A 25,828-nucleotide genomic window follows, 5' to 3' on the forward strand; every position below is an offset into this window, starting at 1 on the left:
CCCATGGTGTGGAGGAGTATGCTATGAGTTTCTGAAGCACCTCAGCCAGGCAGCAGAGGGGGAAGACCACCCAGCAGTGAACTGCCCTGCACAATCTTCAAGCCCAGAGCCTGCCAGACATGCACACTGGTCAGCACTTGCAGCACAGTACAAGCCGGTTCCTCCAGGCTCAGCTGGCTACTTACCACAGGCACTGGCACCATGGCCTGCCATGGCCAATGCACACCTAGTTCTCATAGAAACTCTCTAGGGCATCAAGACAAGAACTGGGGACTGGTTACAAGTCTGACCCAGATGTGGAAATTCTACCCCCAGAACGCAGTCCAGTGCTTTTTCACCTCATTATAATTCTTGTTGCTGTGTGGGTGGCTCATGGCAAGTGAAACCAGCAGTAGCTGAGCTGGGGAGAAGCAGTCAACCTCAAACTCTTCAGCTTATAGCAAATTTCCCCATTTCTAAGAGCTGGGGAAACAACACCAAGTAGGAAAATCCCAGTGCTACGTATTAGTCACCAGCTTGGTAGCCTTCAATCAGAGGACAAACACCATACTGTTATGAATGCCCTGCTCTTTACAATTGGGTAGAGACAGGATGAAGGAAATGGCTGAACCATCACTAAACTGGGACAGGAGCTCCTTAGGATGCCTGCCACACTCCATGGACTGGGGCAAGTTTAGCACAATAATCCCTCTAACAAAGACAGGCTGTGGCTTACAGGTTGTACTGTAACAACTCTTGCCACAACAATTGCTTCTCTGCATTCAGAATATAGAATCTTAGGTCTCATGCACAGATGGTCAGTTTTATAGAGAGCATTCTGCCTAAGAGCAAAAAAATAAGAAAACAGCTGCTCCTCCTCTCATGCAGCTAAATGTGCCACAGTAGCCAGTTTCCCATTCTGTTCAATGAAGGCTGCTGCCAGTTTTTCTTTTTCATCTTGCAGTCTTACTGAAGGGGCAGTATGGACATTTCAATGTTATAGAAAGCCGCAGAAGGGGCAGGTTGGAAGCAGGACAGCAAAACAGAAAAACAGAACAAAGCACCTTTGGCCAGAGTTCAGCAGAGATGTAAAGTTCCTCTCAACAAGCTTGTCAGCAGCAGTGAAAACACTCAGGATTTAGCAATCCAGCTGTGCTGCTGACAGCTATTGTTAGGCACTCTGGGAAAACAGGCCGGGGTATGGCAATTCATTAAGCTTATCTTTGGTTGTGTTAATGGGGTATCTGGAAGTGCCCTCTTCCTCACTTCTGTGTTCTTCTTTTGCTTTGGAGCAATCTGCTTAGAGAGACAACAGTCCTGCAGCTGAAAACCAGACCAATTCAGAGTCCCTGCTCTTTTTACCAGAAAGTTCCTGCTGAGGTGTTGCTTGGCTTCTGACTTTGTGACTGTGGTGCAGTAGGAGAGGTCTTGAGGGCTGTGGCCGTGACTGCAAGGTCTCAGTCACAGAAGCGTGGTGAAAAAACCTAAAATTCCGGGTAATGCGAGATCATGATACATCATCACGTGGGAGCCTGGGGCAGACCTTGTACTCAGCAATCTGCAGAGGTGGGAAATGATCTGTGCGTTTGTGTGCACGCATGGGCACACATGCCTGGGCATTGGACAGGCAGAGTCCTCCCAACAATTAATTAAAATTAGCTATTTTTTGTAAGAGCAACTGCATACAAAATAACACACTTTGGAAGCGCTTCTGTCAAGGCTAGAACACAAACTGCATGAATCATGCTCCCCAAGAGGTTTTCTACAGACAAGACATGTTTAGGAAAAAACAAACTGTTCCCTCAGCCTCTCTTCATTAAGGAGTTTTGTCACATAATTCCACGGTCAGAGGTAAACCTGAGGGAGCAGGGTTTTGGGAGTTACAACCCCCTCATTTAGTTCTCTAACCCTTTGTTCCTTTGCCCCATCACTTCAACACTTAAAAGAACTGGTTTTCTGATACAAAGTTTGTAGCTTGTGGTGGGTGAACACTTGGACATCCTTGCACCCTGTCGCAACAATGGAGGGTCACAAAGCAAGATGCAGAGGCAAGTTATTTAAAAAGCTGACCCCTCCTTCACTCGAAATTAACTTGACCCTGCCCCCAAGAACCTGGCTCCACATCCTCAAGCTCCTGCTCCATCACCCTTGTTGTGTGGTTATTGTTAGTTTTCTACAGGCAATGACAAACCTTATGACTGATGGGAATTTGCCAACAGCTGATCCTTACAGGTGCATATTTCCAAGGAGCCAACTCTGTTCAGAAGAGAAATGAAAACAAGCCAAGCCTGTGGCATTTCTGCAACGAAAAAAGAGTGTATCTGAACTAGTTTCTCCTGAACTGTGAATACAACAGCGTTTTTTCTCAGGAACCTATTTCACTCAAGTCACACTGCTAGTATTTGGTAGACAGCCAGGTGAGAGAGATGTGGAGGTGGAGTGATTGTGAGCAAGTAATAAATGGCACTATAACTAGGCTAAAACTTGACACAAGCCTTCACTTGCACGGCAATCTTTCAAAACAAACTGAAAACGACTGAAAATACACTTACTGTGATCAGTAATTCTCTGTCCTGGCAGGAGCCCTCCACTAGCAAAAAGGACATGCCTGGAGGGTACCAAAGCTCCTCTCTTGGGAGGGCAAGCTGCCTCCCTCTGTATGAGCACGCAGGCACAGGCTGATCTCCAGGTGGTGACCTCAGTCCAGACCCCTCACTGCCAGCTTGAAGTCACAACTACCACTCACTGCCCAAGGGGCACATCACCAGCTTGGGCTAGAAACCTGTCATTTGAAACCCACCTGGGTCTCATAGCCTGGTAATAGCTATGGATGGAAAAAGTGGCAGGGATAGAGGATGGAAAACGGAACTCAGGTCGCACTACGGCCAGGCACTATGCCTGTTGCAGGGAGAGGGTGAGCCAGACAGTTGCCCCCATCAGCCCTGCTGTCTGTCTCCAGTTCTGAGTTATACAAAGACAGAGGAACAGGGATCCCCCTTCTCTGAGACTTAGGTTCCACTTCACCAGAGAAACACTAAAGGGAGAGAAAGGGAAGAATAACCCCACGCAGAAAGCCATCTTACGGAAATGTGCAGACTGGAGGGCATAGCTATGTGGAAGAAAAAAGCCAGGGAAAGACAGAATGGAGCTGGGGCTCAGCAGAGAAGCAAGTGCTGCAGCAAAGTTTTCCAACTGTGGCCTGAGCAGACCTCTCCAGCCAAGCACAAGCCTTCATGGAGGATTTCACAAAGAGCGCAAGAGAGAGAGCACAGGAGTAGAAGGGAAAGGAAGCACCACTGGTGTCCCTACATGGATACCTCTAGTATCTTGGCAACTTGGAAGAGAGATTTGCGGTACCAGTTGCTGTGCTTAGCACTATGGTTTCCTTCCCTATGAATGGCAATATAAACAGAGTTTTCTAAAGGAGAATAAATGTATACATTTCAATAGAAAACCCCCATTACTTAATGGTTCTTAACTGTTTTATGCCACTGCCAACATACGAGGGTGGAATTTACCACACCAAAATATATAATTATGCTGTAGAGAAGTTGTCAGTAAAACTTCTTGAATAATTATCCAACAAGTATATACGGCCTTTAAGGTGCAGGCTACATTCCATTCTCACTGGACATGAACAAGAAGCCAAAAAAAAAATTCCACAAAGGTAAGTGTCAGACCACACGTGGATAATTTTTGTGGGAAGAAACACTGCTTAGAAATGTCTGATTCCTTTTACAGCTGCGGAACAAGCTCTACTTGTTTCTACGAGATAAGAAACTAATCACCAATAATAGCACTGTGTAAGTGCAAATGATGGTAATCTTTATTTCAGGTCTTGATTTAGCAGCTATAGAAACATACACCCCGTGCAAGGGCTAAGCACACAGGACAACATCCCCCACCCCAAAAGAAGTAAGTTATGGAAGCTGTGTGGTAAGTCAGTCACCTCCCCTTTGGACCTGCACCTATGTCCCACTTTCAGGTGTGCCAGCATGTTCCCATCGCCTTTGTGTGCTTCCCAAGCAACACACAGCCAGGGCGATAACCACAGGAGCTGTACTAAGAACTCTTGCTTCCTGCAGCTGCTGCTCCCTTTTAGAGATTGTTCACAGCTGGAGACACCAGCTCTGACTTCGTCCCTGTAGAGCTCTGGCTGTCATTGCTGGGTGCTAACCCCAACGGTCCCCAGGGGTCTGCATCATGTCCCAGCTGCCAGTCCCAGGCAGGCATGGGTGCTACAACCCCCTGAATCATAGGTGACCTATAGCAGCCCTCACTTCAGTCAAGATTGAAATAACAAGCAACAATTCAACTTGCCATACAGTTTATTTCCAAAGACTAGTTCAGTCTAGACAAATGTGGCTAGGCTACCTCCATATAGCAGCTGTCCTCTTGGGCAAGGGTTTGCACAAGTTTCATTTTTTTCTCATTCTTCCTGCTGTTTTCCCTTAACAGTTCTATTGGTCTTTTTTTAATTGCAAGTGCCAGTCTGGAGTCCTCACTGTGAGTGGTGTGAGAATCAGAAGGATAGGAGTTACTCACAAGATGACAAGGCAATGCCTTGTCTGAGACATGGAGCTCCAGGGGCTCTGCAGTTTTTCTGTCTAAGTTTAGCCCAATACTGTCCAGTGATGCTGGTAAGCTAGCTGCTGAGCCACAACTTCCCCCTTCTGCATGCTTCAGCACCTCTTCACTTCCCCCTGCATCTCCAAGTTCCCTCAAGTGGTTGTGCGAGTGGCAGTGGAAGCCAGTATTTAGTCTGTTATCACCACCGTCTTGCATTAGTTTACCAGTAGGGTTAAAGCTTTTCCATTTTGTCCCCTTTGCAGCTCTTTCTCTGCTGTTTAAATCTTGACATTTCATCTCTAACAAATGCAACAGCTGTTCACCTCTTCCGGTATTTTCATCATTGCTATCACCAGACAGCTCATTAGCGCTGTTGATCCAAGGGCTCCCATCACTAGTCTGTGTGTCATTCTCACTAGATGCTAAACCTGGGAAAATGCTGCGGTCAGAACCCTGAACAGTCAAAGACACACAGTCCTTTATCCTCGGGTCAGGTTCATAGATTGCAGTATCTGGAGGTGCTACACTCAGGTTGTTGCACAGACTAATGAAGGATTCATTTGGTGATGTAGAGATAACCTCATTGTTACTGTCACAGTCTAGACCATTACATTTACCTGCACTACCAAAAGGCTGATAACCAGATGGCCAAGGTGCAATAGGGCAAGAAATTATATTGGCTTTCTTTTGAACATTTTTATATATCACTTGCTTATGTATTTCTTCCTCTGATAGAAAAGCTGAAGCACCTTCATTTGCATGTGTGGAGGAAGACAGAAAATCAGTATGTTCTGAACAGGTGTTTGGAAAATCAAGCTCAGTGCTAGGAGATCTGTAGTTGTTATAACATGTCTGATTGCTAGCAGGCTGAGCACTTTGATCTCTGCAGCTGCGTTCCAGCATCTCTGACAACTGTCTCAAAGGCAGTGAGGGACGCACGCTTTCAAAGCACGGAGTCAGGCTACTGTTAGCCATCGACTGAGACACGAGGGCATTGAAGCTCTTGTATGCAGAGCTGCTTGGTTCCTTGCATGCAGACACAAGCATATTAAAGCTCCTGTAGGCAGAGCCACAGGGCTCCAGGGAGGGAGGCAAAAGGGTGTCACAGCTCTTGTAGGCAGAACCACACAACTCCATGGAGGCAGACACAAGGGTACCAAAACTCTTGTCTGCAGGGCTGTTTATTCTGTCTGTTTTGGTCCCAAACAAGGATTTATTTGTAGATTCCTGGATCAGGACGCAAGAGTCAAGCTCACTTTCAGAACTACATAGAAAAAGGCTTTGATGAACCATTTGTTGAAGATCTCTTGCATCCAGAGTAGCAGAATTTATGCTGGAGCTCCGATAGCCAGATTCAAAGGATTCTTCTGAAAGTTCTGACTCTTTGCTGGCTGTACTACAGTTGTAGTCATCTTGAGAGGCTTTGGTGAAAAGGGGAGCTGTATGAGAAATATCACATGGTTGCTGACCCTGAGCTGCACTTTCCTTTGGATTTTGCTGTGATAGATTTTCTGACCCAACGTTCTCTAAGGTTTCCCTCCCAGCTGTGGGGATGTTTGGGCCTTTATTGTCTTGCATGTTATTTTCATCTGCCAGGAGTGCATCAAACATATTAGCTAGTAACTCATTGTGTTCAGGCTGCTCTCTGAAAGCACCGATGCTGCTCTCACAAGGCTCAAACATGGTGATCTGGGTGCCAGTTTCTTCTTGGCTCTCGGTTTCACTGTCTGTTAAACATACACAGATTTCTATAGACTCTTCAACTGGTATTGTATCAGGGGTTAAAACTGCACTGCTGCCTTTTGGCAACCACTCTCCAGACCTGCTGTGGCAACTGCAAGATTTCTCAACATTTCTGATGTTATCTTTTCCCTTGAAGTTTTGGCTTGAAAAACTTCGAGCCAGACAGTTCTTGCAACTTCTGTTTTTGGAAGTCAAAAGGAAAGGACAGTTAATGTTTATGTTACGGGAAACAACTTTATGCTGTAAAGCAGAAGGATTTTTTTTTTAATCTTACTTACATTTGTTGATCCATATGACTCTGCTTTAAGTCATGGAAAGGAAACTTGATTTCATCAAAGTAGCACATAACTGAAAACTAATAAAGATACAATGAGATTTAGGACTCATATGAATTGTATTTAGAATCCTTTGCACTAGACAGACAATAGAATTTATTACATATTCTACTTCTGATGATCAGGAAAAAGTATTTTTTGCAAAGCTTTTTAATTACCTTGACATTTTTTACAACCAAATGGCTCTTTGCTGGATTTGGGATTTGATCCCACCATTCTTTCTTCACTCTGCAAGAGAAGAATGAAAATTATTTGTTTTGACTGCACTTGGGCTTAATCAGTGTACATTTCCCTCTTCTGTTCTCCTTTCCCTCTTAGGCATCTGTATTGCAGCAACAAAAAGTGCTCATTTTGTGCATCTCCTGCTTTTCACTAAACCAGTGCAAAGATGTTTATACGTTTAGTATATGACTGCTCTGCACAATGACAGTCACCTGTTCTTCTAATCATATTTAAAATGATGTGTGAAACAGACAGGATCTCACTTTCACATTACCATTTTAAAAAATTTAAAAGAAATAAAGATATTTAGCCATCATTACTTGAACTCCAGCAAAGACCAGGGTCCAAAACTGACAACCCCCTACAATAACAAGCCTATTCTAGTAAGATTAATAAAGACTATTCACAAAATGACAGAGTGCAACTGACTTGTGTTTATAAAATCTCTGCTCACAGACAGCTAGATAAAGGTGCTGAGAAAACACAAAATATTAGATTTCTGTGCTACCAGACATTCCGGCTAATTGATAGCAATACTGATATCCGTATAAACTGTTACTCTATAAACTCTGTAAGAAGCAGGATACCTACTTGGTAAAACAGAAGTAACAAATGATGGATCCTGCCATGATCAGTATGCAGGATGTGGGCACAGCCATCTGCAGAATGTCTTCAGCCTTCACCTGGTAATCTGTTAAACAAGCAAATATTTACATGTGAATGTGCATCTAAATGCAAGCACTGGCAATACCAAATTCATTGCTGCTCCGCTGCAGCTTAAAAAAATGCTCTCTTAGAGGATGTAAAATAAAGCCTCCAGCACATAAACAACACACCCCCACAGCTGCCAGTAGCGATGGTGTGTGGTGTGTCAGAGACCGTCTGGCGCAGGTACTGTGGTCAGCTACTGGGCATGTCAGGAGCTGGGAGAGCCAATGTGTACTGCGAGGCCACTGTCAGCTCTTAGGGACAAAGCCTACCACACAGTGCCTAAAATTATCATTGTCACTGTAGTGCAGCTCTGTTTCTTGTTCTCTCTGTTGCTCTTCAGGGGTTTTTATAAACCCTCAGACCTCCGATGGTTAAAATACTGCTTAATTTGCAGCCTATATATATATATATTGTTCATTTATACCCACTTCCTCTCACATCAATGTTGCTGTTTAGCTCAAATATCTCTTCTACTTCCCTGTTGTCTACTTCATGAAATATTTATACAGAATAAACACATCCCTTTCAGCCTTTTTTTCACAAGGCTAAGCAATCCAACCTCCCTTGGTCTTCTCTTCCTTAGTTTCCAAAGGAGTTGCCTATCTACGTTTAGTGTCTTTGGAAGCCTTTACAGATGTATTCACATTACATTCAAAATGATGAAGATGATGAGTCCATAGCTCTCCTCCAAGAGAGCAGCAGAGTATGAAAGACTATACCATTCTTTTACCGAGCTGCTATTTCTGACACTATTACCACAGTGAAATTCAACTTCTTCACTCCATTCACTCCAGTAGGCTGGGTAGTCTGTGTAGTTACACCTGAGACTTGCAACGTAATCAAAGCCTCTCTTCAAGGACCTTGCAGTAATCTCAAAGCTTTTTGTCTGGTAGTTAATTGCTTTTACAGAAATCTGAAAAGAAAGTGAGAAAGTTGATTTTGATTTCTTTATAAGGTGAAGGGTTAGTGACAGCAACTAAATACCAATAGTGTTGTGTGTTTCAGTGACCTTTCACAAATGAACAAATGAATGACTGTGTATGATATTGCAGTTCATGTCATCAGCAGGTGGTATTTGTTACATGCCCCCATGCACGTTCCTCTACCAGAAGAGGCCCAGCCCAGAAATGCTGGATTATTCAGAAGAGTGTTTGAAGTGCCTCACCTCCCCCACAAAGCCACCAACATCCAGCTTCCTGATGTCTAAGGATCAAATGAAGTTCAGGCAACAGAAGCATTGTATTTTCAATCTCTGCCCTGTCTACTGCAAGCAGCAGACTATTTTGGGGTGGCAGTCAGAAGAGTTTCAATCCTCTGACATCCAGCTGAACCATCCTGGGGCAAAGTGAACTGTGGCAAATGTGTAATCAGGAACACTGTGGGACTTGCTCCTGCTGGCCCTTATACTAGTATTCATGAAGTGACTTTTTAGAGGACTTTTTAAACTTGAAAGCTCTGGAGACAGAAAATGAAGAGACTGGGTGTCTCTTACCTCTGTTGGGTGCTGCTTCCTCCAGTATTTCACTTCATAGATGACTGGCTGTCCAGAGAGCAAGGATGGAGGAGAGTAGCTCTCCTCCCAACTCAGATTGAAGTTACCATTTTCAGCTTTCTCAATGGCAAGATTTTTGGGGGCCCTCGGCTTAACTGTATGTTAAAAAATACAGAACAGGGTAATGGGAGAGTACTGATAGAGAGAAGCAGAGAGAGAAGTATTCACCAGAGACCAGAATATCATTGTAGTCTATGCACTTAGCTCTTTTCACTATGCTGTAGCACAAGGATAGAGAAGCCAAACCAGAGCAACTTCAGGGTATTCATTAACAAGCACTGATTCTTCAAGCTGGCTGAACAAACTGAAGGCATGGCCTTTTGGTGCACTGGATGCAGCTTTCACCCTGGAGAAACGGGAACAACCTGCGCCCTGACAGTAGCAGCTGTGTGGCAGGGGGGCACAGAGCTCCAATGTCACAGGCAAGCTGTCCTGGCTCCCTGTCTCTTGGAAATCAATGTGAACTTCTGCTTATTTGGCAGATAAGTAGCAGCATCAATCAAGTATTCTGAAGAGAACCAGCTCCTCAGCCTGCCTAAGGTATTAAAATGGTTTCTCTAAGTGTTCAAAATGTGACAGGCGTAACCAACAAGCATACTGTTCTGACCAAACTGGGGGCCTAGGCAGAGACATGAACTGTGTCTACACTGTCCTGTTTAGGAGCAGTCTCTTTAACATTTTATCACTGGCTGTTAAAATCCAACAGCAATTACTGTAAAAAACCTTCTGCTCATGTAGCATGATTCAACTAGCATGAAAAATCGGAGTACGACAGAGACAGGAATGGGAGGAATTCCAGTAGGGATAGCCTAGTTTCTTTCTAGAAACTGAAAGCAGCATAATTCCTCTTCATCCTGTAAACCACAAATAAAATGCACTAAAGATAATCTAAACTCCCAAACTCCTGCTGAGTTTGCTTGCAGCTGAGAGGGAACAGCTAGAGGAAGAATCACTCTCTGCTTTCCCCATTATATTCATTCCTTAAGAATCTAATCCAGAATAAGGTTGCTAAAACAAATTGATTTTGCATTTAAGCTACCATGACACTTTCCACCTCTGATAAGCAAAAACTGTTCTGGTGACATGAATGAGAAGTTAGCTAAGATTGCAAAGCCTGGAACCAGATGCACCAGTGACAAAGTAAACAAGTTCTTACCAACAAGGGCTGGTGTAACATTGTAATTCCACATATCAGTCCCATTGAATTGTAGGGCTAGAATATATGTGAGGCCTGATACAAAATAATCTGGATATATTGTGCAAGTGCACCTTAAACTGTCTTTTTCATTCTCAGGAACACACATGTTTCTGAAAAACAGGCACAAAATTATGGGATGTTTAAGAGAATGTGACACACTATTCCTTGAAAAGGTGAAATCAAGTTTCCCAACATGCAGAACTAATCAAAGCTGAGACAAGTCAGTTCCCAGAAATGTTTCCAAGGCAAAACTGAGATCCCCAAACAACCCACCCTCCCTAGACATCCCCTGGATATCTGTATCGCACAAATGAAAAACTTGACAGAAAAGCTAAGGATTGATCCCAAATACGACCCTTTGTCACACTTCAGCCTCTAAAGGAACATACTAACAGCTTGTTAGTACAGGAACAGGCTTATTGCAGTGTATGAGCAAGGTTATTTGAATGTCAGTGTGGTGAAATCCTACAGAGAGGAACAGGAGAACCCAGATGCATCTTCTTTTGTAAGAGATGATGACTGGCCCTGCTCAGAACAAGGACAACAGTCTGTGCCTGAACAAGGAGTTAGACTGTATGCAGAGACAATTACCTGCACTCCAGCAGAGAGTATCTTTCACACAGGCTACAGACTGGTGAATCACGTAAGATTTCTCATGAAGAAGGTAACATTTTGCATGAATTAAGGTTTTGTAAACTTCTAAGAGCCCTACCACTCCTACCAGTAGGACTTGATCCCTCCTCTGTACTAAGAGTGCATAAAGTTCTACAGAAGAGTAGACCACCGAACAGGGAGTGCTGTTAATTGCAGAAACCCATTTTACTAAAAAGGAAAAGAATCCATTTTACTTTAAGAGGAATAATCTGAACTACATTTTGTCCCAGACACCCACAGTAGAGGGAGGGAATTAAAGCCAATAGTGGCTACAGGATATATGAAGCCTAACAATGGCAGTGTAACATCTTATTAAACACTTACGACACAGAAGAAGTTTCCTTGCTGTAGTAGAGCAGGAATTCTTTGGAGCAATTAGTTTGTGCAGGCACCTTCCAGTGACAAACCAGCTCTTTGTCATAGTCAGTGAAGCATGCAAATTCTTGTATGTGTCCTGCAGTCATAACTAGAGAAAAGCAGCATACAATGAGAAGCAAGAGAATCAGAAGACCATTGGACTACACAGACACATCAACTTTTCCATCTGAACAGAGCTGCCACACCCCTACAGATTAAGTAAGAACATTGTTATTTTTTGTGTCTGGGCAAATGTAAAGAGTGGCACTCAGACTGTCTCCACCTTTCTGGAGACAATCTCTACCATCCTGGAGAGGAAGAGTCTGCAGTAGTAATATTGAGATAGAAAGGCACATCTCAGCCAACATAGACTTCCAAAAACAGAAAATCCGATTCCAATAGCCCTATTTAAAACACATAAACATTAAATTACAAAACAGCATAATCCCACCTATTAAGTACAAAAGGTTCAAAACCCAAAATGCAGATAATTAACAGTCAGAGCAGGATCACTGCTTACAGTCATGACTCATGCTTTACCTACAATGGTTCTAAGCTTCCCAAACGCACAACTTCTGCCTCCCCAGAGCAGCTTCCCAGTGCTTAGAAGATCGTCCTGCCACAGTCTTTCTTCTAGTATATAGCTTTACTTCATCTCACTCACTACTTCCCGTTCTGTCTTCTACTTGTCATTGTTATGAGAGCATTCAAGACCCAGGAGAAATTAAGAGTCACACAGAGCCAGGCACTGAGCAGGTATACGAAAGCCCAAAGTCTTTGCACTCCAAATTTATAACTATTTTCACTGGCAGTATTTAAGCAAAAAATAGAATATACAGTTTGTTATAACTGGAAGCGGAAATGGAATACACAATCCCCAGTACCCCTTCCAGCCTCGCTTTCCTTTATTTCAATGTGCTCCACATGAGTGATACACAGAACAGAAGAGGAGAAGCTAGGTGACAGTAAGGTCATGCTTTTATTTGGACTAACAGTATGCCAACCATGGTACTGGACCCTGGAATGTGATAATTTCTCAGCAAAGCAGTCAGAAATCGCTAATACTTTTATCATCCAAGACAATTATTTCCCTTTTCTGATGTTTGACTTCTCTTTCACAGGTAAATAATAACAGTATCCCCCTTTTCTTGCACAAGCTGTACAAATATAAATCCTTTTCTGCTTTACATGTCAATTTCCTGTAAAAAATTTAAAATAGCTTTGACTGGTTTTTTGAATCCTATTAATTAAGATTTTCTGAGAATTTCCAAAAGGATTCTGCTAGAAGGTTTTCTGTGGCAATTATACAAGACCAAATTTTGTGTACGTGGCCCAGTGCATTACCAACTTTCTATGCTGGTCATTTACATTGCAAATTCAAGACTCAGTTGCCAACAATTCACATCCTGCAAGGTTGCTGTCCTTCAGCCACTTCTGCTTCACAGGCTTATTCCTTCCAACGGGTACCTAAATTTCAGATTATTCCTTCCAAGCTTTTTTCTGAAAGTACCTAATTTCATTTTATCTTCCCTACATTTCTGTTTTTCTGTAGTCCACTTGTGTTATTTATTATGATCCAACTTCTGCATACTCTGCTACAGTACAGGATCTGCAAGTGTAAAATGTGATGGTCAGATACCTTTTAGTGGACATGATATATAGCACAATGGGATCTATAAAATTTGGATTCTAAGTTGTCTGATAGATTGACTACTTATAAATCTAGAACTGATTGCAATTCATGGTTTCATTAGTGTTCAAATACTTAGAAAATGTTTTGGTTTAGTTAATAAAGCTACATATTTATCTTGTAGGTAAGAACTATTGCTATTATGTCCTTCCTAGATGGCAGTAGCATGTTAGGTTCCTTTTTTTCTGACCCAATTCTTTAAAACTCATCCAAAAAGCAGCAAGTCAAACTTCTGCAACACTTTAACAGTCACACTCCTTTTTATTTTACAATAATCATTATCCTGGTGATGTTGTTTATATTTGGTTGCCATTTGTAATTTTATTGCTAGTTTCCTTTATTCACTTTAAAATGTACTTTTAACAGAAGTACTATCAATTTAAGGCCCTTAAAGATGAATGACATTATTTTTCAATGTGTTAATCATCTTACACTTTCAAGAATACTCCAATTAAATGAAGCTCCTCCTGCTGTGTTAAGCTATGATGACTAACAGTTTTACTTTATCTTGCCATTCAGTGCCCTCATGTCTTTTCAGAACTCTGAATTATATTCTCTGCTCTTTTCCTGTCACCTTCTCGCTTTTCCATCTCTGGTACACCATATTTTTTTTAAAAAGCTCAGATATTTGAGAGTTTCCTTTTGAAACCATAGACGGTACAGGGTTTGTTTTGAGTTTATGTATTTAAAAAAGGGAACTGAAATATTGAATTTCTTTTTTAATCCTCAAAGAGTACACGATGAGGAAGAAACTTAAAATGTGCAGTTAACTAGGCAAACTAACCCAAAGTAAACACTATAAAATTAAACTTAGATAAAGATCATTTAGGGAAATCAAATGGTGGGATTACCTAGATCAGACAACCCCGCCAATGTGCTCTTGCAAATCTTGATCCTTCTCATGAATTCAAATTGCACTATTTCATAGTATGTAAGACAGTAGCTATTAAACCTTCTTTTTTTAGAGACAGGGTATTTTAAATTGTCTTTTAACTGTTTTGGTTTGCTTCATATAACAAAACAAAATGAGATATAAGAAACCATAGACCACTGTAGAACTAGTTAAAAAAATACAGAAAGCAAAGTGTGAGATTCATTTTCCAGAAAATAAAAACGCATTATTTAAAACCATTAGTATATATATCTCATTTGTATTTATAATCAAACATCAAAAAGATGCAAGGAAAACAACCCATGTTTATATTCAGCTTCTGCCAACTAAGCCTCATGAAATAACCCTTAAGGAAGCAGCAGCACTCGGACGCATCTGCAGGCTGCCAGCACGGCAGCAAGGGACACACTGGAGATCCTGTCCCTTGTCTGTTCCAGGTGCCCGTCAGAGCTGCAATGTCCCACAGACACAGCCTGCCAAATCTCTTCTAATCCAGGCAACTATGGTTTCCAGCTCAGTCACTCTGCAGACTTTGGAGGGCACAAACTGACAGCAGCCCTGCAGGCACAGTTCTGGGAGCACAGCTCCCTCGTGGTCCCACCAACAAGGCACAGCAGCCAGGGGACACTGAAGCTTCCTGCAGAGCTGCCTGGGCTACGTTGAGACCTTGTTCACAGTGAGGTGTCCAGTGCAGATCAGATAGTGGGGAAGGAAGAGATGGCTTTCCAAACCTGTTTCTCCTTTCTGTAAATTTCTAATTTTTCTTACCCACATAGAAAAGGTCAATATAAAGAAAAAAAAATCTAAGAATTTTTTCTACTACAGGGATATTTCTGACATTTGAAGTTACAAATTTTATAGCAGTTAATTAGTTAATTAGTGGTAACAGCGTTACCTAGTGGTTGTGGAAAAATGCTGTCAATAAAAACTTCAGTATAATAATTTAAAATATTGACGAACATACCTTCATTTGTTGTATATGAAAAGAAAAGGATCCACAGGGTATATGGTGCAGCACTTGGGAGTCTTGCCATTATTGACACTGGTCAGGTTCAGTAGGAAAAAATGTGCTGCAATTCTGCCAACAGAAAACATAATAAGCTTACATCCCTGTCTCAGTTAAGGTAAAAGTGTAGTTTTTCCTACCACTCTGCTAGATGTTAGAATTCAGATCCCCTGCTGTACCTGTTTCCCACCTCTGTCCCCTAAAATTAGCTCATGGAACAATGAGACACGTAGAAGAATAAGAATACAAATGATCTAGAGGACTTTTCTGCAAAATTTAAATTACACAGGATATGGGACTGACATTGGCAGTGGACCTACTCTCTTGAGCTACTAGAAAAGGAAAGTTGCTAGTATGTGGGCAATTAAAAGGGTAAGCACTAGACCAAAATCAGTGACATTGTCACCAAAGCCCTATGATTCCACTCAGATAATTAAAAGAATTTAAGAATGAAGTGTCTGATCTATTGACTAAAATGTTTTCCCCAAGTCCTATCACCAATACCTTGACAATCTGAGTATCACCCTCCTAAAATAAAAAAAAAATTAGCAAAGAACTCTGAGCAGTGCTCCAACAGAATGCAGATTCATTAAAGCATGAAATAATTAGAAGCTGTAAAACTCATGCCTAATCATGATATAACCAGCACAGCTTTGGAGAAGGAAAATAATGCAGCTTTTATGTCCCTAAGCATAGCAAAACTGTCTAGGTAAATTGAAAACAGATGAAATAATTAATTTCTTAAGAAATTAAAGAAGAAATTAAAAAGACTTAAAATAGCAAGCGTCCCCAAGATTTTTTTACCAATGTAGCTACTTAATGCCTAAGATATGGCTACCAGCTTTCGTATCACTACAAATGGATGTGATATATTTAAAATTCTGGTAAATTTGTAGGTGAAATCACGCTAACTAATATGCTTTTGGTTTTGCATTCATTATAAAGAGGGATAAAATTTGTTCAGCAGCACATTGTTAACACATAACCCTTTGGTCCCTTCCTCCCATGCTTTTGGAATTTTCTAACCTCCATGTCTGGACAGTGTTCTGGCTGCCTGCAAGCTTCAGATGTTCTGTTTACACCTGTAGAGCTCCCAGGTAGTATGCTAGTTTTTATTTCAAAGCCTCATGATTCTCTCTGTGAGGAGAGGAGAGGAGATCTCCTTCAGCAGGTGAATTGTGTTGGGTGTTCTGCAGAAGCTTGGTCAGATTCTGAAGTAGAAAAGACCACTGAAAGGTATTTGTGGATGGCAGTTCAATACTCTCTGCCCCAAGCCAACCACAGCAGCAGAACCACATTTCACGTGTCTAACAGGCGAGTCTGTCTGTCTGAAAATATCCATCTTAGAAGTTAAGGGATAAGGACATTGTTAGTGAAAATAGAACATCAGATTGGAGACTCTTCTGTGACCTTCTCTGGGGCAGTTACTACTCATCTAGTAATGAAGGACAAACCTGAAAGACAAATTTCTCATAAGAGCTTGAGAAAACGATTACTCAAGAGCTGACTTTTTCAAAATCTGGGAATAGATGAAATGTGAATAAGGACAGTAATACATTTTTTTAAAAGAACACAAGCGCCTTTGCTGCTGCTCAGAAAAAAAGAGCCAACTGCTCCAGCATAAAAAAATTCCTTCATTTCCCCTTTTCCTGGAATTCTCAAGAGAGGAAGCATTTCTTCTCCACTGTTAGGTAATACTGCTGCATGACTGGAGTTCCAAGAAACTCTTAGAACTCTTACAACTTTGGCAGAGAATCCTGAACCATGTAGGCATGTCCAAAGGAGCAGATAGCAGACCAAAACCATCTTTTCACAGTAGAATGGATCTGCACATGTGGATGAAAATGGAGTTAAGCCAGAGTTTTAATGAAACTGCAAAAGGAGAAAATTTTAAAACATCCACAGCTCTTCTGCCTGTTTCCTCTTAAGTTTTTCATTATACCAGACAATGACATACCAATTTTTAAAAAGTATGTAACACATACAGACAATACTAAAATTGCAACAAACCTAGTAATCCCAATATATTTGAGGAAAGTAAATTGTAAAGACATAAGTGACTTCCCCAAAACTAAGAAAGAAATCTCTGTAGGGGTTAGAAGCAGATCTACATGATTACTGGTACAAGCTACATGCCTTGATCACTTAACCTTTCTGTTTCTTGAAAAAAATATGATGTGATTAAAATGATTTCATTTACTTTCAAGAAAAACGGTACTAACTTTTGGTCTGGTCTTCTAAGGAAATGAGGGTCATATTTCATTAATAGCTATGATCTACAAAACTGTTACGTGCAAAGAGTAATTCCTGCCCAAACCAAGAGGTCAGATATTACACAAGACTGCTTAATGCACCGTTGCTGCAATTGTACAGTTGAAGCATCACTCCCTGTTTAAAACTGGCTCTTTTTAAAACTGAGGCACATCTGGTCTTACTCTCTAGTTTAAAGCACTGGCTGTAAACGCTGAATAAAATGAGACAAGCGGTACACGGCAAAACAAAAGGTTCACCACCAGATTCTGTATCAAACCTTGAAAAGAAAACCCGCGCAGAGTGTAATGCCTTCTGATGAGGAACCGCTCTCTCTGAAGCCGCGTTGAGCCCCTTTCCGGGCGCTCAGCACGAACCGCTCCGAAGCTCTGCGGGCCTCCGGGCACACGGGGGGCGCAGCCCGAGCCCCGTGCTGGGCACGGCCGGGGACGAGGGCCCGGGATAGGCGGGGCTGCTGCGCCCACCGCCCAGCACGGCCGGCAGGAACGACACTTCGGAGAATTACACCACTGCCGCCTAAAATATTGTAAAAGGAGCACCCGAGTTAAACAACCTCAAGGAAAGAGAAGCGCTTCTCGCGGGCTCCAGCCACAGCCGCCGCACAGGACGGGCCCCGGGATCTCCGCCCGGCCAAGCTCCGGAGGAAGCACAAACCTTCCGCCCTTCCCAGAACCGGCACGGAGAAAAACACAGACGGCACAAACGGCGCGCCAAGCGCAAGTAACGAAAAGGAGCGGGTCCTGACGCCGGGACGAAGGGGCCGCCGGACGTACCTTGTCTCGTCCGGCCCCCGCGCCGGGTTCCGCACCCGGGGGATCCCAACCCGGTACACGTCGCCGCTCCGGAGCCGGCCCGACGCCCTCCGCCCACGGCCAACGAGCGTCCGGGGCGGGGCCGGCGCGGGGCCGGGGCGGGGCCATCGATGGCCGGGGCGCGCGGCCCTGGCGGTGCTGCGAGCACGGGTAGGTGCGGGGGCGGCGTGAGGGGGTGGTGCTGCGTTGGGAGCTCCGGGAAACTCCGGTGGGTTCCGGTGAGCCCCGGTGGGTCCCGGCAGGGCCGAGGGCCGGGCGGTTTTTTGGGCCGTTGCCTTCGTGGGCTGCGGCTGGCCCGGGGCCGCGCGGGCGGCGAAGCGGCGGGGCCGGAGCTCAGCCAGAAGCGGGCAGTCGGTCGGTGCGCTGGTCAGGGAATTTCCTGAGCTGCCTTTAGTTAGTTCAGGCGTTCTTCGAAACCTGTACAGGATTATTTTCGGTCCAAAGTCACCCGCTCTGATTGACTGTGTTCAAATCAGGCTGTGTGGGGAGTAGGAGCTTTACCCAGTGTAGAATCACAGATGGTGTGTTTGTCACCCAGCAGTGTTATTTTCAGGTTTGGGGGATGGCAGTGTTGTGAGTGCCGTGGGAGGGGGTTACGGTTAATGGAACGTTATGTAACGGTTGGTGGGGCGTTGAGAGCTCTCTACCCACCGTTCGTAACAAGTCAAACCGGCCCAATCCAGTTTGCGCAGCAACATGCTGTGCAGCTTCGATTAAAACCACACTGTATAGAGAAGCTCATTATCAAAGTTTAGAGGCTCAGTGACCACCAGGGGTGCCTAAAGACCCTCCAAGAACACCGTCTGAGACTAACTGTGCAGACTCAAGCGACTTAATATATATATCACCTTGAGCCAACCACGCACGTTAAGTAGGAGTCATTCCTCTGTGTATCCAGTACTGCAATAAAATATCGCTTGCTTCTTAATTAGGAGTTTTATTCCCGATTTTGGGTAACAAAAATGCCTATGTTGTTCTTTTCTGTAGCTAAAACTAGTTGAGCTTTATCTCTTGCACCCTTCCAGAACCTCAGAGCTGGTCACCCTCTGCCTTCTGAGGACGACCTTGGGATCTGCTTTTTTTGCTCTCATTCAATGTAATAGAGTTTAATGGAAATCTTGTGTACACTTGGACTGCGTATTCTTAATTTCCATGAACATGTGCATTAATTCCAGCTTAAACCTCCTGCAGCCTGGTGAAACACTGTGATGGCAGCTCAGATGACTGATGCTCATCGACGGTTCTTGCAGGTTCTGATGTCTAATGGAATAACAGAAGGATCAGAGGCCAGGAAAATACACCAGCACTGCTGTGAAACTGATAAAGGTGTGTCTGTCTTGGTGATGAAAGAACTGGGGTTTTTTCATGGTGCAGCTTACAAATAATTTGACTTCTGAAGGGCATGGACCAGCTAAAAAAAGTTTAAAAACTGTAATGATATGAGTGTTCCCTCTCTTTCCTGAAAGATAAAATAACATAGCAATGAGTAAACTAACTTCTAATCAGGCCAGATTCATATATAGTACTTTTTATTTTATCAGCGTTGTTTATAGGTTATACATATAAATAATTTAACAAAATTTTTTAGAAGTACTGGAAGTACTTCACTATAGTGAATGCTTTTAAGTAAATGCACTTCAGTTATTTCTCTCAGGTGTTGTGGGAGAAGTGACTACTGCAGAAACATTTTGGTGAGGATGAGATGAGGTTTCCTGGTGAATTGCTGTGCTTTTTTCCCACCTCACCTGCACTGTATTGTCCATTCCAAGTCCTGGAAGCTGTGCTCCTGCCAGACTTAGGAGTGTCCCTGTGCCATGTCACCATGCTACCCACTCTGCAGGGACTCTTCTGGTTTTCTGTGAATTTGTACCTACTTACCCATAGATGTAAGGTCAGAATGAAGTAATCTATTTGTGTGTCTCTTGAGTCCGGAAGTATAACCTGACCTACTTCTTAGATGCTAAAATTGCGAAGCGCAACTTTTGGTGTGCTCTAACCCCTATTCATTTTTTATGGAGAGTTTTTATCCCTTTTTTTTCCCACATAAGATCTACTGGAACAACCACTCATCTCACATTAAAATATTAGAGCTGTTGTACAAAAGAGTATTCTGCTATCTTTCATCTTTTACCCTGAGATCTGTCACTAAAGCTTCTTGACTGCTGTGTGCAGTGTTTCCTGTTGACAGAGACTAAGCAGGTGACAAAATTACACTTAAATATTGTACTTACTTTACTTAGTACTTATTGTACTTACTTTTTATTGTTCTTGCTGTTTGTTGGCTTTGTTCACTAAAGGAATCATGTATCAGAATCAGGAAGTCCTGGCCAGGAGCATCCTGTGAGTGCTGTTTGGCACTGTGGTGTATAGTGCCATGGGGCTTGGGAGTGGGACCTTGGTTCAATGCTGTTATGTGAGTGAGGGGCTCCTGTGACTGAGAACAGGATTAATTTAGTGATAACTGGTTGTATTTTTGGGACATGAATCATTTATCTAAAATTACAGAGCTGTTACTTAGCTCGGGTTCTTAAACCATAGACTGATGAAGGCAACAGGAGTGCTGCCACTGACAAAATCTTGTTTTGGATGGACATGAGGGTTGTGCTGGTGCTGTGCAGGCAAGAGCCATCACATGCGCTTCCACAGAATGACTCTAAAGTCCATCTTAATTATGTGTATGAGAAAACTGCTGCTAGTATTTACTTGGTTTATAGAACATGATTCAAGATACTACTTGTGTTTCTACAACACTAGGATTTTAGCTTTTCTGATATGTAACTTGATCACTTATATGCCAGTTATTTGTGAAACAGAGCACACAGAAACAAGAAATCCCTTGCATGTAAAGGAATTCAAGTCAGTGTATTTTTCTATCGTGCATAGTATTTTTTGCCAGTTGTGTTTTATTTTCAGTTTAGCTTAGTTCAAGTCACTGTAATTATTGGATTAGTACCATGGATTCCCTGAAACAAGGCAGAACGTCTGGACTCTGTCAACTGATTTTAAAGGAGCTGAGTGTCTCTTAGGGCCACAAGACAGCAGCACAAGGAAGTGATATGTCTGCTGAATAGAACAGTTTGAATTCCTGTTTGAATTCTGCCTCACAGTTTTAGCACTTTTACTTGGGAAAGATGTTCTACATAAAAAGATCTGCCTGATGTGTAGTTGTTTGACTTTTCTCTGTATGTGGTTTTTCTCATTAATTTTCAGTTTACTACGCACACGATAAACTGGACGATTTCATCAGCACTATTAATAGCCACCTGCAGCCTTTGTTTATGCAGATCCGGAAAGGACTATCGGAAGATGATGGGAGAGCACATTATGCTGTAGTAGGTACCTGCTGTTTGTGTGGGGCTGGCAGTGGCTGCAGGAGCTGCTGGGAGGATAAACTGCCATAGCCCACGTGTGTGGGAATAGGACATGGCAGCAAGGACAACAGCAGTGTCGGAGTTACTTAGCATAAACATTGCTTAAGTGCTGAAGTGAGATTCCTTTACCACAGGAGACTTTCTTTCTTGAGACAGATTTTTAAACTAGAAAACACAGAGAGCTGTGCAACATTACTTTCTTTTTCTCCCACTCAAAAATCAACCTAGCACAAAAGGGTTGTTGAGGAGGGGCCTATAAGAAGTTTCCCCAGATGATGTACAATGTGCATGTCAGAGAAGGAAGGTTATCTAGTAATTTCCAAAGGCCATACAGGAGGTATTCTAACATTAGCTGCTGCTTTTAGACTTTCCTTTTGCCAGTTAAGTTGAGCTAACAGTTAATAGTAGTAGCATGTGCAATAAGAGTAGAAAACATGGGCAACTGTTTTTCACAGTGAAAAAAAAGGTGACTGATAGCATAGTTTCTGCTGCTGTCTTGCACTGGGCCTGGTGTGAGGTGTCAGCTCTGCTGCAGCACTCTGTGTCAGTTCTGGGAGCTTGGGTTGTTGAATGGCTTTGCCTGGGCAGAGGAAGCTGTGGAGAATTTGTGGTTGGAAGATCAGGGCTTGTAAAGAAAGAACTTGAATATGATCAAGTGCCCCTCAAAGAACTAACATTTATGTTAATTGTAAGATGATGTATTCTTTACCTCACAGGGTCCTTTACAGTTTCTGGTATACAACTACAATGGCACTTTTGTATATCAGTTTATTTTTTTTTTTTAGGTGAATTTGGCGGAAACTGAAGTAACTAAAATGGCATCTGACTATACAGAAATTGAATTAGAATTGTTCAGAAAAACAGTAAGTATGTCACTTACCACTTAGTAAATCATATTATTTGGGAAGTTATCATCTTAAAATTAATGAAAATGGAAATGAATGGAGATGTGGTTGAGGAAGTAGTTGCCATTTTACCTAAATTTATCTGAGATTAGATGGGTGGGGTGGGCGGGGATGAAAGTGTGTGCAAGTAATGATTTGCTCTTGTAAATCAGTTATGGGTAAGGCAGTATCAGCACCAGGGAAGGGCTCCTTGGGGTTAGGGACACAACACATCTGCTTTCAGTTACACAAACAAAAGCAATTTGTTCAGGATTTTCAGTCATGATTGCTGAGTTTTTCACTGGCTTCCGTAGTTTAGTCATATACAGTAGTTTTTAATGCTAGTAACACACAAAATGAATTTGCTGATTTGAATATAAACATTTGCCTATGGTTATTGAGGTCTTTCCTGAAAAGAACTTCAATAAAGAGCAGATAAAAAGAAACGGATCTCTCACCACTTGAGTGTGTCCAGGGGTCCCTGAATGCACTTAGGCAGCTCTTCTATTTGTGGAAATGTTTTCTTTCCAGAGATGGAAACTATCAAGGGGACAGTGATTGTTTCAGCTTTTGGCCTTTGTTTTACAATTCTGGTTCAAGCCATATACTGTAGTATCTCTCACTTACGTGGATGCTATAAAAATGCACATCAGCACGTTACTATAAGGTATGTCTGCCTAATTGCAGTGTTTCTAATACTTCGTAATGTTTCTTCCTGTAGATGGACCTAATAATTTTATCAGAAAATGGGTTTGCCTCATCTACAGATATTTTAAACTTGGCAGACCAACTTAAGACAAAGAAAATGAAGAAAAAGGAAGCAGAACAAGTGCTGAAAGTTTTTGTGGAGGACAAGTGGCTCTCTGAGGTAACTGCATTCAAGTGTTCGTAGTTCAGTAGGTCCAGCTACCATGTTCTTATGGATGTGGTAGCTGAAACTGGAGGTCTTCTTGAATGACTGATGGCAAAAATGGTCTTATGGGGCCCATGCTTATTGCTGCTCCAGTGATTTTTGCAGAAAAGGAAGGAGACTTACAAGGAAGAAGTCCTTGGGTAGGTCTGTGCAGGACTATATGGTTTCAATTTCTTGTACCTGAGCCAGGTGGGTTCATGTGTCCAGTCCTGCCCAGTGACACACGGACATCCTTTGTACACAACAGCACAGCATCCTTCAACCTGGAACAAGAGCTGGGGAAAGCTCTTCACAGTGATCAGTGCTGTTAGTTACGTTTACAATTTCCTGAAAAGGAGTAAGGCCAGACATGTTGAAAACTCCTCTACCAGAAATGCATGGGCCACTGTGCACATGGTTACACCTGTTTTATTTTATGAGGGAGCAGTGGAGATGAGCTCACCATGTGGACACTGCAATTGCTTGCTAAATGAGACCTTAATCCCTTGTCTGCTGGAGTCATTGCATCATAGATCTCCAGCCTGCTGCCACACAGTTACTTGCATGTTAAGTTGATTTGACAGAGATTTCCAAAGATACCTCAAGCAGGAAATGCCTAGATTTTCTCGAAAGCTGGGAGAATTTTCTCTTAATATATAAATGGAGAGTCCCAAAACAGCATGCCTCTGTTAAGGCACACATGCTTGCTCATCTGTGCTTTTCAAGGACTAGATCTCTGTTAAAGGTGTGGGATCTTTATTCTGCTCCTCTAAACCAAAGGGGTTCTGCTATTTCAAAAGTGTTCTGGTATTGCATTGTACCAGCACAATAATTTCATGACGGTAGAAAAAAGTGGCTTGTTAATAAGTGGTTAGCAGTCAAAAAACGTAAAAGGAATTTAAAGAAATTCCTCATCTCAACATTTGTTTCCTTAGAAAAATGGAGAATATACTCTGCATACTCGTTGCATAATTGAGATGGAACAGTACATTCTCAGCAACTACCAGGATGTGGCAAGGAAATGTAACATCTGTCACAGCCTCGCCATCCAGGTAACACATTTGACCACCTCCTCCAATGGACTTGTGTCATCATAGCTGAGGTTTGTGGTACTTTCCCTTGGGTAGTAGGTAGGCACTAAAAAAATCTTGGTCTTGTAATCTGGTCATGGTGCTCGTGTATTTTGAAAAAAAACCTTTTTTTTTTTTTTTTTCTTTTCAGGCATTTTATCTTCTGTCTTTAGAAATAAAATTGTCTTGGAGCAGTGTCTCCACGTATAAGGTTAGGGAAAGTGCACTCCTGCAATGAGATTCGTGGTTGTGCTGTCTGGCTTTCCAAACCAGCATGTTAGAGATGAACCCCTGATGCTGAAAGAGGTTTAGCAATGAGGTGTTAGCAGTGTCCTCTTTGGGTCTTACCAACAGATGTCATCGTGTGACACGTTCACTCTTGGTCCTGGGATTTTAATTCAGGAATTGCTTGTGTTTGAACCTCAGAAGGAGCACATGTGCTATGTAGAGCATACTAAAGCACTGTGTTTTGATAACTGGGACGTTACCAGTTCAGTCTTAAGTAGTTACAGCCTGGATTCCTATTCCAAAACTGCTATGTTTTCTTGCTCTGTGAGCCTGCATCTTCTGATCTGCCCAACTAACATGCTTCCATGTTACTTTTTCCATCCTAATTGGTCTCCTTTATTGTACTGAAACTGTTGTCTTTCAAGCTAGATTTTGTCCATATACCTCCTTTTACCCTTTACCACCATTGACTGTTGAGTGTGTCCACCACCTGTATTGTGGGAACCATTCTTTGGAACAAAGCGTTGCGTATCTGCTGCCCTTTGTAACAACTTTCTCTTAAATGGAAGGACAGGTTAGAAAGATTTTCTGAATCAACACTCCTGATTTCAGAGCCAAGTATGTGAATCCTGTGGAATTGGAATGCACTTACCTTGTGTCAGAAAGTACTTCAGAGCTCAGGCTGAACCCCGCTGTCCCAAGTGTAATGAATTCTGGTCTTGTGACATCCCAGGTACCAAGCAACCTATTTTTAAAAAAATTGAATGTAATAATACTAGGGAATGGGCTGTGATGTTCAGTGGCACTGGCTGTATTATTTGTAACTGTATCAGCCATTTCTGACTTCAGCGGTATGTTTCAGACACTAAACCACACATAGGCAGTATTGAGCCCCCACAGTGCCCAAAGAGTGCCACAGGGGCATAGAAGACCCTGCGCATGTTTTTTTATAACTATCTTTAGGAGGTGGGGGGGAATAGAGACACAACCATGACACTAAAACTTCTGGAAATACCAAGCTTCTAAGAATCTCTTTGGAATTCCTCCATTTGTCCAGGGAAATGGGACATTGTGAACAGCAACACGGGAATATACAAAGCATTTTCGAAAGGGAGGTTATACAATATTATTCTTTTTTCTGTGTTGTCCATTAACCTTTAGCTTTCTTTGCAGGGATGAGTCGGATGGGCTCCCAGACCCACCACAGAACTCCATTCTTGGCCCTAGATGATGCCAGTAAAACTTGATGACAGTGACATCTGTTTGCCCCCACTCTGGCAGAACAGCCAGACTGTATTGTATCCATTAGTAACAGTGGTCAGTGTACTCATTTTCTAAAGTTCTAAGAATCTTAAAATAAAACTGTCGCTGACCTCCCTGTTCACAGTAATG

At 42.5% G+C, this 25,828-nt stretch overlaps 2 protein-coding genes across 4 annotated transcripts; one reads left to right on the forward strand and one right to left on the reverse strand.

The window, feature by feature from the left end:
- Positions 1 to 4,289: 4,289 nt before the first annotated feature.
- On the reverse strand, positions 4,290 to 18,041 carry IL4R (interleukin 4 receptor). 3 transcript variants are annotated; one of them, XM_039559970.1, is made up of 10 exons: positions 17,953 to 18,041; positions 14,867 to 14,980; positions 11,288 to 11,429; positions 10,268 to 10,419; positions 9,052 to 9,206; positions 8,316 to 8,472; positions 7,440 to 7,539; positions 6,785 to 6,854; positions 6,570 to 6,646; positions 4,290 to 6,469 (listed from the first exon to the last, which is right to left on the reverse strand). In XM_039559970.1, the coding sequence occupies exons 2-10, from the start codon at positions 14,934 to 14,936 to the stop codon at positions 4,345 to 4,347; spliced, it is 3,048 nt and encodes a 1,015-aa protein (XP_039415904.1). In that variant the 5' UTR covers positions 14,937 to 14,980; positions 17,953 to 18,041; the 3' UTR covers positions 4,290 to 4,344. The 3 variants fall into 3 exon arrangements, with proteins under 3 accessions (XP_039415904.1, XP_039415905.1, XP_010390832.1); XM_039559971.1 differs by lacking the exon at positions 17,953 to 18,041 and adding an exon at positions 17,733 to 17,819; XM_010392530.3 differs by lacking the exons at positions 10,268 to 10,419; positions 17,953 to 18,041 and having other exon boundaries at positions 14,867 to 14,950.
- Positions 17,733 to 25,826, forward strand: NSMCE1 (NSE1 homolog, SMC5-SMC6 complex component). The gene is made up of 9 exons (XM_039559982.1): positions 17,733 to 18,141; positions 19,242 to 19,317; positions 21,202 to 21,323; positions 22,148 to 22,225; positions 22,968 to 23,114; positions 24,074 to 24,190; positions 24,360 to 24,419; positions 25,049 to 25,169; positions 25,610 to 25,826. Exons 2-9 carry the CDS (start codon positions 19,248 to 19,250, stop codon positions 25,681 to 25,683), a joined length of 789 nt encoding a protein of 262 aa, XP_039415916.1. The 5' UTR covers positions 17,733 to 18,141; positions 19,242 to 19,247; the 3' UTR covers positions 25,684 to 25,826.
- The last annotated feature ends 2 nt before the right edge of the window (positions 25,827 to 25,828 follow it).

Source organism: Corvus cornix, chromosome 14 (genome assembly GCF_000738735.6).
Source record: "Corvus cornix cornix isolate S_Up_H32 chromosome 14, ASM73873v5, whole genome shotgun sequence".
Taxonomy (NCBI): domain Eukaryota; kingdom Metazoa; phylum Chordata; class Aves; order Passeriformes; family Corvidae; genus Corvus; species Corvus cornix.